At 58.0% G+C, this 12,678-nt stretch overlaps 7 protein-coding genes across 7 annotated transcripts; 3 read left to right on the top strand and 4 right to left on the bottom strand.

The window, feature by feature from the left end:
- Positions 1 to 75: 75 nt before the first annotated feature.
- Positions 76 to 2,649, top strand: FA10DRAFT_282644 (hypothetical protein; the record flags this gene model as incomplete). Its single annotated transcript, XM_025523783.1, has 6 exons — positions 76 to 128; positions 189 to 295; positions 349 to 527; positions 580 to 739; positions 795 to 1,618; positions 1,687 to 2,649. The coding sequence occupies 6 exons, from the start codon at positions 76 to 78 to the stop codon at positions 2,647 to 2,649; spliced, it is 2,286 nt and encodes a 761-aa protein (XP_025380163.1).
- Positions 2,650 to 2,652: 3 nt separating this feature from the next.
- On the bottom strand, positions 2,653 to 5,602 carry FA10DRAFT_298413 (P-loop containing nucleoside triphosphate hydrolase protein). Its single transcript, XM_025524594.1, has one exon. The coding sequence runs from the start codon at positions 5,558 to 5,560 to the stop codon at positions 2,723 to 2,725; it is 2,838 nt and encodes a 945-aa protein (XP_025380162.1). The 5' UTR covers positions 5,561 to 5,602; the 3' UTR covers positions 2,653 to 2,722.
- Positions 5,603 to 5,753: 151 nt separating this feature from the next.
- Positions 5,754 to 6,873, top strand: FA10DRAFT_273710 (hypothetical protein; the record flags this gene model as incomplete). The annotated part of the gene is made up of 1 exon (XM_025523180.1): positions 5,754 to 6,873. Exon 1 carries the CDS (start codon positions 5,806 to 5,808, stop codon positions 6,871 to 6,873), a length of 1,068 nt encoding a protein of 355 aa, XP_025380161.1. The 5' UTR covers positions 5,754 to 5,805.
- FA10DRAFT_263693 (hypothetical protein) lies at positions 6,847 to 8,136 on the bottom strand. Its single transcript, XM_025520327.1, has one exon. The coding sequence runs from the start codon at positions 8,081 to 8,083 to the stop codon at positions 6,923 to 6,925; it is 1,161 nt and encodes a 386-aa protein (XP_025380160.1). The 5' UTR covers positions 8,084 to 8,136; the 3' UTR covers positions 6,847 to 6,922.
- Positions 8,137 to 8,250: 114 nt separating this feature from the next.
- Positions 8,251 to 9,371, top strand: FA10DRAFT_263692 (N-terminal nucleophile aminohydrolase). Its single transcript, XM_025520326.1, has 4 exons — positions 8,251 to 8,332; positions 8,409 to 8,983; positions 9,065 to 9,195; positions 9,257 to 9,371. The coding sequence occupies exons 1-4, from the start codon at positions 8,296 to 8,298 to the stop codon at positions 9,351 to 9,353; spliced, it is 840 nt and encodes a 279-aa protein (XP_025380159.1). The 5' UTR covers positions 8,251 to 8,295; the 3' UTR covers positions 9,354 to 9,371.
- Positions 9,372 to 9,417: 46 nt separating this feature from the next.
- FA10DRAFT_226732 (Hydantoinase B/oxoprolinase) lies at positions 9,418 to 11,658 on the bottom strand (the record flags this gene model as incomplete). Its single annotated transcript, XM_025518699.1, has 7 exons — positions 9,418 to 9,902; positions 9,983 to 10,040; positions 10,110 to 10,176; positions 10,253 to 10,592; positions 10,664 to 10,775; positions 10,850 to 11,133; positions 11,211 to 11,658. 7 exons carry the CDS (start codon positions 11,656 to 11,658, stop codon positions 9,418 to 9,420), a joined length of 1,794 nt encoding a protein of 597 aa, XP_025380158.1.
- Positions 11,659 to 11,765: 107 nt separating this feature from the next.
- FA10DRAFT_11044 (hypothetical protein) lies at positions 11,766 to 12,646 on the bottom strand. The gene is made up of 2 exons (XM_025517866.1): positions 12,098 to 12,646; positions 11,766 to 12,030 (listed from the first exon to the last, which is right to left on the bottom strand). The coding sequence occupies exons 1-2, from the start codon at positions 12,532 to 12,534 to the stop codon at positions 11,874 to 11,876; spliced, it is 594 nt and encodes a 197-aa protein (XP_025380157.1). The 5' UTR covers positions 12,535 to 12,646; the 3' UTR covers positions 11,766 to 11,873.
- Between the last annotated feature and the right edge of the window lie 32 nt (positions 12,647 to 12,678).

Raw genomic sequence — 12,678 nt, 5'->3', positions numbered from 1 at the left:
ACAAGTGGACATACTCCTCGCCGCGGCGGCGATCAGGTTCCAGGGCCTGGACCGGGTCGCTTATCTGATGCTGGAATGCACACTGGCAGATCTCTGCACCCTGGCTTGCTCAAGGACTACACGAGGGTGTAAGTACTGCTTCCCGCTGGTGCTCCTCTACTCGAATCTAACGATTGTAAGCATCGCAGCCAGCAAAGAGCGCCATGGACACCCAGTCTGGGCACCAGCTTTCGGATGCTCTTGCTGGTCCGTGTCATGTCGGCAATGTACTCGGGTATTCCGGACTGTGATGAGAGTGAGTCGACTTGAAGTCTTTGCTTTCAAGCCCGCCAACATATGCGTACACAGCCTTCAACTACTGGGAGCCTCTCCACCTCCTTAGCCACCCACCTCGCCCACTCGGTTCATCTCAGAGCGCATTTGAGACATGGGAGTACTCCCCAGCCTTTGCAATCCGCTCCTGGCTCTACCTTTTGCAATATTTGCCCGTCGCACGCTATTTTGTCGGTCTCTTCCACGCGGACAAGGTAAGCAGGGCCGATCAGTTCAATGTTCAGACATGCTCACGAGTCATAGCAGCGCTCTGCATTCTTCGCCGTTCGAATGACACTCGCATTCACCTCGTCCTTCTGCGAGGCGTCTTTGGTTCGCTCAGTCGCCCAAGTCGTCAATCCTAGGGTGGCAAGGTATATGCTTGCCTTGCTGCTGTGCTCCGCCGGCATGTACGAGGCTTCAACAGGTGAGCGTTCTGAGCGAGACGAGGGTGCACAGAATCACTGACGTTGCTATCAAAGCTCTTCTACCCTCAACATTTGTGATGTACACGTCTACTTTGGCCCTCTCTTTCGCTTTCTACCCATCGAGGTCAGCAAAAGAGCGTTTTCCTTCCAACGTCAACCTCCCATCGACACCTCCGTACCGACTTCTGGGTGCAGTAGGGGCCTTTGCGCTCGGCACACTGTGGGGTTGGCCATTTGCGCTCTTCTTATCGGTGCCGTTTGTCTTCGAGGAAATCTTTCTGGCGAGCGGCCTCTTGGTCTCGACTTCGAGGTTGACAAATCTGTGGATCGCAAGGACTATCAGTGGAGTCAAGGTCGCCTCCGTCGCAGCTCTGTCTGCCGTGCCACTCATCCTTATAGACACGCTCGCGTACGGAAGGCCGGTCCTTGTCCCCGTCAATATCGTGGTCTACAACATCCTTTCGGCCAGGAGGGGAGCAGGTCCAGATCTTTACGGCGTCGAACCATGGTATTTTTACCTGCTCAACCTCACATTGAACTTCGGACCAATTCTGCTGCTGTCCATCTTGAGCATTCCTGCCCTTGGTCTCACCCTCATCGTCGATCGAAGACGCCTGCAGCCCCTCGAATCAACGTCCAAAACCATACAAAAGGGACACCCCGATGGCCTTCAAGGTTCTTCGGAAGCGCTACTCCTGACCCTTCGGTTGTTGCCTCAGTATTTGTGGATGGGACTCTTGACGTCTCAGGCGCACAAAGAGGAGCGCTTCATGTTCCCAGCGTATCCTTTGCTTTGCTTCAACGCCGCAGTGTCAATCTACCTTTTCAGAAGCTGTCTGGAACGGGTCTACACCAGGTGTACAAAGTCAACCTACAAAGTGAGTAATATTCATATATTCTCTCTCCCTCTCCTTTCGTTGACATTTCTCCTCACTCTTTCTCCCAGGCATCTCGCACAAAGCTCTTCTCGCTGTGCACAGCGGCGATAGTATGTGTCTGCGCGCTCATCAACGTCTCGAGGATTCTCCATGTCGCCCACTCGTACCATGCACCCATGACTCTCCTCGATTTCTTCTCGCGCCATGAGCTGCCTCGTGTTGTCGCACAACGCTTTCCGGGAGAGCAAACGCCTATCGTGCGCCAGCGGATATCAGCGGGGCTTGAGCCTGTGCGGACGAGGGAGGAGAAATTGGCGCAGGGCGCAAGGATTCTCTATAGCTCGTCTGGTGTAGAGGCCGAGGAACCAAGTGTGGATCTCTCGCCGCTCAAGACCAACACTGGCAGCGCTGAACAAGGGGAGTCCATCAGGCTCTGTTACGGAAAGGAATGGTACCGCTTTCCGACGCACTACCTCGTTCCCGATGGCGTCCGTGTGGACTTTATCAAGTCAGAATTCAACGGTCAACTTCCCAAGCACTTTGCGTCTGGTTCTACTGCCGAAGGTGCGACCGTCTCTCAACTCGGCTTGCTCGATGATGTGTTGGGCTGGGCTTGGCCCTGGAAAGGGATTACGAGGGCCGTTCCATCAGGATTCAATGACATGAACCTTGAAGAGCCTGATCGCTACGTTCACGTCGACACATGCGACTACATCGTCGATCTCGATCATCCCCATCGCTATGCACATCCTTCTGCGGAGCCTCCTCCGACATACGAGCCCCGGTACGCCGTCAATGCTGATCAGTGGGACCGTGTCCTCTGCCTCGACTTCCTAGATGCTGGCTCAAGTCATGCTCCTCCCTCATCACTGATCTCGGACAAGATCTGGGCGACGGTAGAACGGGCCTATTGGCTACCCAAGTGGCTCCGGAAGGGTACGAATCGATACGGTGACTATTGTCTTTTGAGGACGACTAGAAACGACAGCTTTGTTGCCCCCAATCAAGATCCTTTAATAGCCGTCTCTTGATGAGGCGTAATACAAATAAATTCATAGAGTATGACAATGAGGTGCGATACGATGATGGTATATTTGAGAGTAACTAAAGCATCCTTCGAATCCGGTCATCCTTATCTTGTTCGAGTGCAAGCCGGATCTCGTCTTCCTGACAGGCCAAAAGGAGCTTAGAGTGAATTCCTAGCTTGCCGGGGTTGAATCCGCCACCGACGCATACGACGAGACCAAGGCCGCAAAGGCTGGCCAGTGGTCTAGACAGGTCCTGAACAGAGAAGCCATTGTTCTGGCTGGCGGAGCCGCTGTGCGAACCGTGAATGGCCTGCATTCTGCAGAGAATATTGTGATGCGCAACTACGTCGCCCCATGCGGCTTCGGTCAGGCCTGTTTTTCTGACGCAGCTCAGCAGGCTTCGGAGCAAGATCTTGGCATGCAGAGAGAGCGAGACAATGTGCGACACCTTTCCAGTCTTGACCATTGCGTCGAGAACTTTCCGCACATCGCCGATTGACACGCTGCGGTCAGCCGGTCCCTGCTGCTGGACCAGCTCGACGGAGCGTCGGCACACATCGAGCATCCTGCGCGCGTCGCCCGACACATTTGAGACGCGCTTCGAGACGTACGTGAGGGCGTCACGGGTGAAAACGTCTTTGCAGCCACGTACTACCAACTTGGCTCGGTCGTTTTCGCCGTTAGCCTCGCTCTGCTCCTGGTCGAATGTAAAGCCAAGCCGGCTCTCAACAATTTCCACAAGCTGGCGATCTGTATAGGGCATGAAAGTGATTCTCGTCATGCCCAGCCTGGACGCGACCTTGGGATTGAGAACCCTCTCCGGCAGATCCATCGTGTTGGCAACGGCAACGACAATGAGACGAGATCCAGGCGTGTTGGGCCAATTGAACATGTTGTACATGACGTCTTGGCGCGTCGTGACGAGCTGGTCCAGCTCATCCATCAGGACCACGGTCGCGGCCCTCGCCGGTCCGCCTGCTCCCGACTCAAAGGCGGATCCATTCGTTCCCTTTCGCCGACCGCCCTTTGCCAGAGAGGAAGATGCGCCGGAACCAAAGTGAGCCGAAAGCTGTTTGAGAGCCGTTTTTGGTCCAACGCGTTCTCCACCACTGAGGGCTGACCAGAGCAGGCTGTATGCGGCTTCGGCGTCGGGCAGCTTCATACCATTGATCTCGACAAACGTAAACGGGTTGCATTCGTCACGCTCTGCTCTGCCTTGCAACGATCGAATCACCTCTCGCACCGTTGCCGTCTTGCCCGTGCCTGGAACGCCCGACACGTAAAGGCAGCCGCCAATGCCTTCTTCGACAGCATCCTCAACGCACGCAAGCACTTCATCGTACTGCTCTTCTCTGCACGGCAGCGCCTCTGGCGTGGCGCCGACGTGGAGAAGCCGCTTTGCACGGTCCTGTGCAGACATGGACCTCAGCTCATCAAGAGAGAGCGATGTCATCTTGGGCGCTTGGGCGGGGAGCGAGACGGCCGATGCCGTGGCGCGCTTCAGACCAAGAATCCTCGCCCGAGACCGCGGCGTCGCATAGGCCTTGACGGGCGACGAATCAGCAAGGACGACACGCCGCTTCCTCGGCGTTGTAGGTCCCCTTGTTCGCTTTCTCTTCGTTGACAGATAATCGCCACCATCTTCGTCCGAGTCCCCGTCCTCGAACTCGCCCCCATCGTCAGTCTCACCATCCTCCTCCTCAGAGGTGATGGCCGTTGAGTCGTCCGAGTCAGACCCGTGGTCGGACGAATCCAACGTAAAGGCATCCTGACCTCCATCGTCACCGTCCAGTTCGCTGAGACTACTCTCGCTGTCGCTGTCTGAAGCCGGAGAGAGAGATCGGCGCGTCTGCTTGCCTGCTTTGAGCTTGGTCTTCGTCGGCCCTCTTCTCTTGCTGGGCGTGTCTATGACTGGATCCCGCTTCCTCCGTCTCTTCGGCTCATCGCTGTCGACACGTCTGATGCCAAATTCGCGAGTCAAGATCAGCGCCCATTCGTTTGCGTTCTTGCCTGGCGTCTCGAGCGGCGAGAAGGTGTCGCTGTCCCCCGCCGCTTTCCGGACCTTCGATCCGTCATCCCCTTCGGCCAAATCCCACTTCCCGCATTGTCTTCCCCTCCCCTCGACGGCCCTCCAGTCGACGTTCCAAAAGACTTCCCGAATCGGATCGATGGCCCGCTTGACAAAGACGTCGGTGCTCCACTTCTTTCGTTTGAAGGTGAGCTGCCTTTCCGCAGGTGCTTTGGCACTTTGCGCCTCCTCGCACTCCTCGCGCGAGGCCCATACTGAAGTCTTTCCCAGGATCGACTCGACGTTGATCGTCATTTCCAGCAGCGATGGCCCGCGCTCAAAGCCGTCGTCAATGTCCTGGCCGTACCGCAGCGAGTTCTTGGTCTTTCTCCCCGGTCGTCGCGGAGCGGTGTGGGTGTAGTAGACCTCATCCTTTTCGATCAGTCCTCCGAGCTTCTTGGCGGTCACTTGGGAGACGTCCTGCGGCCAATAGAGGAAGCGGACGCGGCAGAGAATTGTCTCGTCGCCATTTTGATCCTCTTCCTCGTCTTCGTCATCCTGCTCTGGGCGCCAAATGTCGGTGAGGATGCCAAGGTTGGGGTGAGCGATGTTCGACTTGGTGTAGACTGCATCTCCGAGACGAAAAGTTTCGCTTGCCGACGAGGAAGCAGGCGATGACGACGGGCCCGCTACTTCACCTTCATCATCCCCGCCGTCTTGCTCTCCCTCGCCCGACGAGGATGAGGACGACGACGACGCAGGAGAGCCGGCTCTTTGCGACCTGGGCACGAGCCGCCTCTCGACAGCAGCAAAGTGGTCCACCTTGCCCTTGGCTGAGGATGACAAGGGCGCGCCAACGGCTCTGAACGCGGACGAATCGTCCCTGCGGCTTGTTCGTCCCAGCATCGGAGTGAACACAGAGACACGGTAGTGGTGGTGATGGTTGTGATGCAGCGAACGAACGCCCCTGCAGAGCCGAAACGAATATCTAATTGACAAAAAAGACGCGACGCGTTCCGCGTATAGAGCCTGACGCGATTCTCGCTCGACGAGCCTCTTCGGGCTCGGCCGAGGTTTGGTGCTCTTCCTGCCTCCACCCCTTCACTGGAACAGGCGATCCGAAGGCTTCCTGCAAACGACGTGGGGATAGGATGGCAAAGACAAAGGTATACCCGGTCGCGCTTGCGCTTGCCATTCTCCTCTCGCTGCACGGCTATCGAAAGGGCAGCCTCGCCGTCTCTGGCGCCCTTGCGGCTTTCACTGTGGGGTACCTGACGCTGGCCAACCCTGTCTCAACGTTTGGAACCACGCTCCTGTTCTTCTACCTCGTCGGCAGCCGCGCCACAAAGGTCGGGTCCGCCACAAAGGCCAAGTTGGAGCGCGAGGGAGAGGAAAAGGCAAATCACAAGAGCAAGCAGGGAGGGCAGAGGGATGCCTGGCAGGTGTTTTGCAACTCGGCCACAGCCGTCGTCGCGTCTGTCCTCTTTCGTCTGCTCTACGTCGACGACGTCTCTCCCGCCCTGGTGCCGGGCTTTTTGAAACCCCATCGGCATTCGATCACATGGCAGTCCGGAAAGCGATGGTGTCTGCTCCTCGTCGACGACTCCACCTCGCTGTTCCCGTGGCTGGGCGACCGGACCGGCGCCGTGGCCCAGGGCTGCTTCTTGGCTATGCTGGGCCACTTTGCATGCTGCATGGGCGACACGCTCGCCTCTGAGCTCGGCATCCTCTCGCGCACTTCGCCGAGGCTGATCCTGCCGCCCTTTGCAAAGGTGCCCCCCGGCACGAATGGCGGTCAGTCACTCGTCGGCACCGTGGCTGCCCTGGCCGGCGGCACGCTCATCGGCCTCTTTTCCGGTGCCAGCCTCCTCTTCTTTGACAATGCCGCCTGTCAGACGAGGCTGGCTCACGGCACCTCGACGGCCCTCGCCAAGCTTGTTTTTCTCGGCAGCCTCGCGGGCTTGGCAGGAAGCACAATAGACTCGCTCCTCGGTGCGACGCTGCAGCGCACCTGGTACAACACGGCCTCAAAGCAGGTCCTCGTCGGTGGCAGGCTGCCCAAGCACGAGCAGGCTAAAAAAGGCGGCAGCGGCAGCAGTGGCAAGTGGCAGGTCATCACAGGCAGAGATGTCTTAAGTAACAATGCCGTCAATCTTGTCTCGTCAGTCACAACGGCCCTCTTGACCGTCGTCGTGGGTCGTCTGCTCTTTTCGCAATAATGAATACAATTTCCACATCCACAGCTTGTCCTGTCGCAAAGAGCGAGGGCTACACGCTGAGCAGTGTTGTTTGGAGCTCCTTTAGCCCCTCGATGGGCCTCTCTTCCCATCCCCTCTCCTTGCCCACGCTCGCAAACGCAGCCAGGGCCTTGCCGTCCTGCACGACGTCGGCATCGAGCTTGTCGAGGCTGAATGCAGACGAGCCCCGGTCGAGGAGAGTCCAGTCGATGTAGTCTGCCGGCTCTTCCTCGTCGTCGCCATCATCGCCGTCTGTCCCGTCTGACCCCTTGCCAGAAGCACGTCCCTGAAGACCCAGGATCTTCTTGATTGATGCCCAGACACCATCTGCCTGGCCCGAGCCGGCCACCTGCGACATGCCGCCGATCTTGGCACTGGCGCTGCGGCCCAGTCGCATACCCGCCCGCCTCCGTCCCAGCTCCACCTCAACGGCGGTCCTTGCCCGGGCGAGAAGCGCATTTCTCCGCTTGATGTCCTCCTCCGATGACGAGGAAAGGTCGACGTTGGCGAGGTGGGGCGAGAGATCTGCACGTGTCAGGGCAATGACGAGGGCCGGCGCAGGCGAAGACGCAGTTCCTTGGCGCAGCCGATACTGGGCGAGAGACGTCAAGACAGCGTGCAGGTGATCTATCGCCTCTGTCAAGCCGCCGGTGGCGTCTTTGGACGCAAGGCCGGCCGAGGCGCCTCCCCGAAGGGCTTCCTTGGCATCGATGCAAAACACGACGGCATCCACGCTCGAGAGGTAGCCTTGCACGGCACGGGCCCTCAGTCTCGGATGGCCGGGCGTGTCGACGAGGTGCACCTTCTTGGTTGGGGAGAGCCACACGGTCGACTCGCTACCGCGCTGCGACGGGTGCGCACTCGGCACGCATCCAAGCGCCAGGCCGCTGAAGATCGACGTCTTGCCGACCGATGTGGGACCGGCGAGCAGCACAGTCGGTGTCTCCTTTCTTCGAAGCTTCCGTGCAGATGAGGCCGACACGGGTACGCCGTGCTTTGAGCGGCTCTTGAGGATGGTCGACGAAACGGTGATCAGTGCAATGACTGTGAAGGAGAGGCAGAGGGACATGAACAGGTCTGCGTCCATCGTCGCGAGCGGTGCAGGCAGGTGAGGCTGCACCGACTCGAACACAGCCGTGGCGTTGATCCCAAGAACATCGGGCCACCGAACGGCAGGGCCGAGGAAAGCCATCGCTTGTTGCTTTCTGTGGTGCGAGGGCGTAGTCGATGAAGGGTAGGAGGAAGAAGGCGCGTCGGCTCGAGCGAGCGAGCACGGAAGTCGGAGATAGTTGAGGCTCCACGTGTGGAAAGCCGCGACGCCTTTGCGAAGCCAGGGCCATCCCCCCCCCTCCATCTCAGCAACACAGCACCGCGCAACGACAAAGCACAGGTGCTGGTCTCGCAATGTTCCGCAACACGTATGACAGCGAGAACACAGTGTGTGAGTATGGGCCTCTCTCAATGATTCTGTGCCTTTTCTTAGATCTGAAGCTGACTGTCAAAACGAACATTGGAAGTCTCTCCCCAGGGACGCTTGCACCAGGTCGAATATGCCCTCGAGGCAGTCAAGCAAGGCAGCGCTGTCGTCGGACTTCGCTCCAAGACGCATGCCATCCTCGTCGCACTGAAACGTGCCCCTTCGGAGCTTGCTTCATACCAAAAGAAGATGCTCCGCATCGACAACCACGTCGGTATGGGCTTCGCCGGTCTGACCTCTGATGCCCGCGTCCTGTCCAACTACATGCGCCAGCTGTCCCTGTCGAGCCGCGTCGTCTATTCTCGGCCCATTCCCCTGTCCCGACTCATCTCGGCTCTCTCTGACCGTGCCCAGCTCAACACGATGCAGTACGGCAAACGCCCCTACGGTGTTGGTTTCCTCGTCATCGGCGTCGACGGCACTGGCCCCCACCTTTACGAGTTCAGCCCGACGGGCAACTGCTTCGAGTACTACGCAATGGCGCTGGGTGCCAGGAGTCAGAGCGCAAAGACGTTCCTTGAGAGACGGCACGAGACGTTTGCAGAAATGAGCCTCGACGACCTTGTGCTGCAGGGCCTGTACGCATTGAGAGACACGCTCCAACAAGGAAAGGACGTGAGTGCTGCTCCTCTTCTCAACTTCTCGTCCTCTGCGATACCCATTTGCTGACGCAACTCTCCTTGCACAAATCATCAGCTCGAGCTTGACGCCATTTCCCTGTCCATCGTTGGCCCACACGCAGACGCAGACTCCAAGTCGCCCGAATCGAGAAACGCAGAAAAATTCAAGATCGTTGAGGGAGAGGATCTCAAGCACTGGTTGAACCGGTGCGTCTCCAGTCTCCATGCGGATTTAATTAGCTTTCTCAACTGACCATTTGCTTCACAGACTGGAGCCGAGACAGTCGCAGGCACCGACGGGTACCGGTGACACAGCGCCGGGCGGCAACGCCACGGTGGGCGAGGTGGAGCCAATGGAAGAGTAAAGCTACACACACACACACATCGAGAATGTCAATAAAGGGAGATTTGTTCACATTGCACTGAAGCTCAAGCACCGAGTGAGGCTGCCTCGCGCTCGGCTAGAGAGCCTTGGCGTCTGTCGATGTGGACGTGCGTCTTGTCTGCATCATTTTGCTGCTTTGCATCGCCCTCGGGCGTGCCCCACCCTCCGCCACCTGGCGTGTTGACAATGATCCGGTCGCCCCTCTTGAATTTGACCGTTGTCTTGCCTCCCAGGTTGATCCTCCTCTCTGCCCCCGCTTCGCCCGACTCGTCCTTCTTCACCCAGATGTTGAGCCCGCTCTGGCCATCGCCGCCCCCATTGAGGCCATACGGCGCAAAGACCCTTCGCTCCGAGAGGATCGAGACCTGAATCTCCTTTGAGAGGAATTCAATGTCTCGCACGACGCCTCGACCACCGTCGTACTTTCCCTTGCCGCCACTGCCGTCGCGAAGGGAGAATTCGCGGAGGACGACAGGGTAGCGCCGCTCCATGATTTCAGGATCAGTGATGCGGGTGTTTGTCATGTGGGCTAGTCGAAGGGGGGGCACAGTTTGTATGAGTGGTGTGCAGCGTAGGAGAGGAAGAGAAAAGAGGCAAGACGGTACTTACTGTGGACGCCACTCGTCCCTTGCCAGCTTGGGCCGGCGCCGCTACCTCCAGCGATGGTCTACAGGATGGAACAAAGCAGTCAGTGGCGATGAGCAAAGACTCGAAGAGGATGAAGTGGCGAACCGACCTCATAGTAACCAAAGCCCTCTATGTGATTTCCCTTTTCGTCGGTCCCTCCAAGGCCAAAGGTCAGGCTGGCGATATTGGTGTGTGTGTGAGTGTCTTTAAAGAATAACCTCGAAAGAGAGGAAGGCGCAGGACGTGACTCACTTGTTGCAGTCACCCTGGCTCGCCGCGCAGGCCTGGAAGGCTTTGAGGACGACATCGGTGATGCGCTGGCTCGTCAAGACATTGCCGCCGACGACGGCGGCGGTGTCGCTGGGGTCCAAGAAGCAGCCTTTGGGAATGCGCACTTCGATGGGGTTGAGGCAGCCTTGGTTCAGAGGAATGTCGAGGTCCACCATCGCTCGGAGGCAGTAGATAATGGCCGAGTGGACCACCGACTTTGGGCAGTTATGGTTGCCGTACACTTCCGGTCCAGTCCCTTCGAAATCAAAGACGGCTGATCCCTTGTCCTTGTCGATAGTCACCCGGAGCTCGATGGGCGAGCCTGACATCGGGTCGCGAGACGCAAGGTCAGCTCTTCGGAAACAGCGGCGAAGGAGGAAAGAAAGAACTGACCATCATCCATGAAATCCCTTGCCCAGAGTTCGTTGGTCCCCTGCCTTGAGGCAACCTCTTTGAGGAGATTGCGAACGGCTAGCTCAGCGTTGGCGCGGATGTGGCCCATGTACTGGCGAGAGCATAGGGCGTCAGCTGCACACAAAACGATTGGGTCGTGGAGATGGAGCCAGAACAAAGACTTACAGCCTGGACGGTTTCGAGCCCCCATTCGGCGACGAGGCCATGGATGAGGTTGATACCCTTCTGATTGGCAGCGACCTGTGCCTGGAGGTCCGACTCAACATCTCTCAGGCACCTTGTCCCGCTGCAGCCGGGGTATTTGGCAGGCTCCTCGCAAAGGTGCCGCAAGAGCCCTTTTCGATCGTAGACACCCCTTCGAACGAGCTTGAAAGACTTGATCTGCGCCCCTTCTTCGTAGATGACCTTGGACGTCGGCGGCATGCTTCCTGGCAGGATCCCTCCAATGTCTGTATTCGCACAAATTAGCCGTCGTTGTCGACTTCGTTCACATCTACTACGGGCACTCTTGAAGCCGAAGACTCACCTGCGTGATGGCCCCTGCTCGCTGTAAAGAAGATGATGTTCTTTCCTGCATCGTCAAAGACGGGCGTGATGCACGTCATGTCCGGCAGGTGGCTGCCTCCTGCGCTTGGGTGGTTGGCCAGGATGACGTCGCCCTGATTGATGCCGCGGTCCTGCTCGTCGTCGTCGGGCTCCTGAGCCTCGCCAGAGAGCCGCGCAATCTGGTAGCGCACAGCGAAAGACATGCTGCCCAAGTGGACAGGCAGGTGGGGCGCATTGGCGACGAGAGAGCCGTCGGGGCTGAAGAGGGCGCATGAAAAGTCGAGGCGCTCCTTGATATTCGTTGAGATGGATGTGTGCTGGAGCGACCGGCCCATCGCTTCGGCCACGCTCATGAAGCGTGCCGCGAACAGCGAGAGCAAGATCGGGTCTGCCTCCTCACCCTTGCTGCTCTTTTCATCGTTGGTCATGGTCGCAGCAGGGAGGCCAAAACCGTTGGTGGTCGTCGGTTGATCACCTCCACTACTACTGACGACTGCGACAATTTCACCAACACGCGCTCACAAATTCAAACCGAGGCGATAGACCGACAGGACGATAGGTATGAATGGATAGTAGTAATAATATAAGCACGGAGCTACGCTGCAAACCACAACGAAAGAAAGATTTACCCCAGAGGAGAGTGTCAAGCACACTGTCCCTGTCGAAGGAGGAGGTGGAAGAGATCACTCGAGAAGGAAGAAAGAAGAGAGCTGCACCGGGAAAGATTTGCTGGCTGGCGGAAGAAAGCTCGAGGTGCATAAGCAAGGAGGGCATCTAGAACATGCAGTCCAGGCACATCTCTGCGTGGGCGAATCGATGCATGATGAGCGGAACCAAGTTTTGTACGAACATGTGAGCAAAACTCACCTTCTGCGCAGCAACACAGGCAGGCTCCGGCCAAGCAGGCGCAGCAACCTGCGCCAGCCCCCGCACCGCCTCCCTTCTGCTGAGGCTGCTGAACGTAGACGGGCTGGGGTGGAGCCTGCTGGTAGTAGCCAGGTTGCCCGTATGCTTGCTGTGGTTGTTGAGGAGGCTGGCAAACGAAAAGGAGCAGAGAGGTTAGACATTTTCAATCTGGCAGCCGGGACCACGCATATACTCACGTAGTAGCCCTGCTGCTGACCGCCGTAGCCTTGCTGTCCCCCATAAGGCTGCTGGCCGCCGTACTGCTGGCCGCCGTACTGTTGACCTCCGTACTGCTGCTGCTGGCCTGTGTGGTGCAATGTGGGCCCTACTGTAAGCATCCAGTCACCAGAGAAGAAGGCTCCCAAATCTCTCGCAGTCCGGCAGGCGGCGAAGTGCATCTTCCTCTACACTCCACTTTGCATCGCAGCCACCTCCTCTCCTTCGTGCGCCGCCACACCAAGCCATCAAGAACTTTTCGATCTTTTCGTCTCTCCATGCAACCTTGGCCCGGTCCTCATCGTCACCAACAACAAGAGCCAAGC

Source organism: Acaromyces ingoldii (genome assembly GCF_003144295.1).
Source record: "Acaromyces ingoldii strain MCA 4198 unplaced genomic scaffold FA10scaffold_1, whole genome shotgun sequence".
Taxonomy (NCBI): domain Eukaryota; kingdom Fungi; phylum Basidiomycota; class Exobasidiomycetes; order Exobasidiales; family Cryptobasidiaceae; genus Acaromyces; species Acaromyces ingoldii.
This window is presented reverse-complemented; position numbering and strand designations above follow the sequence as displayed.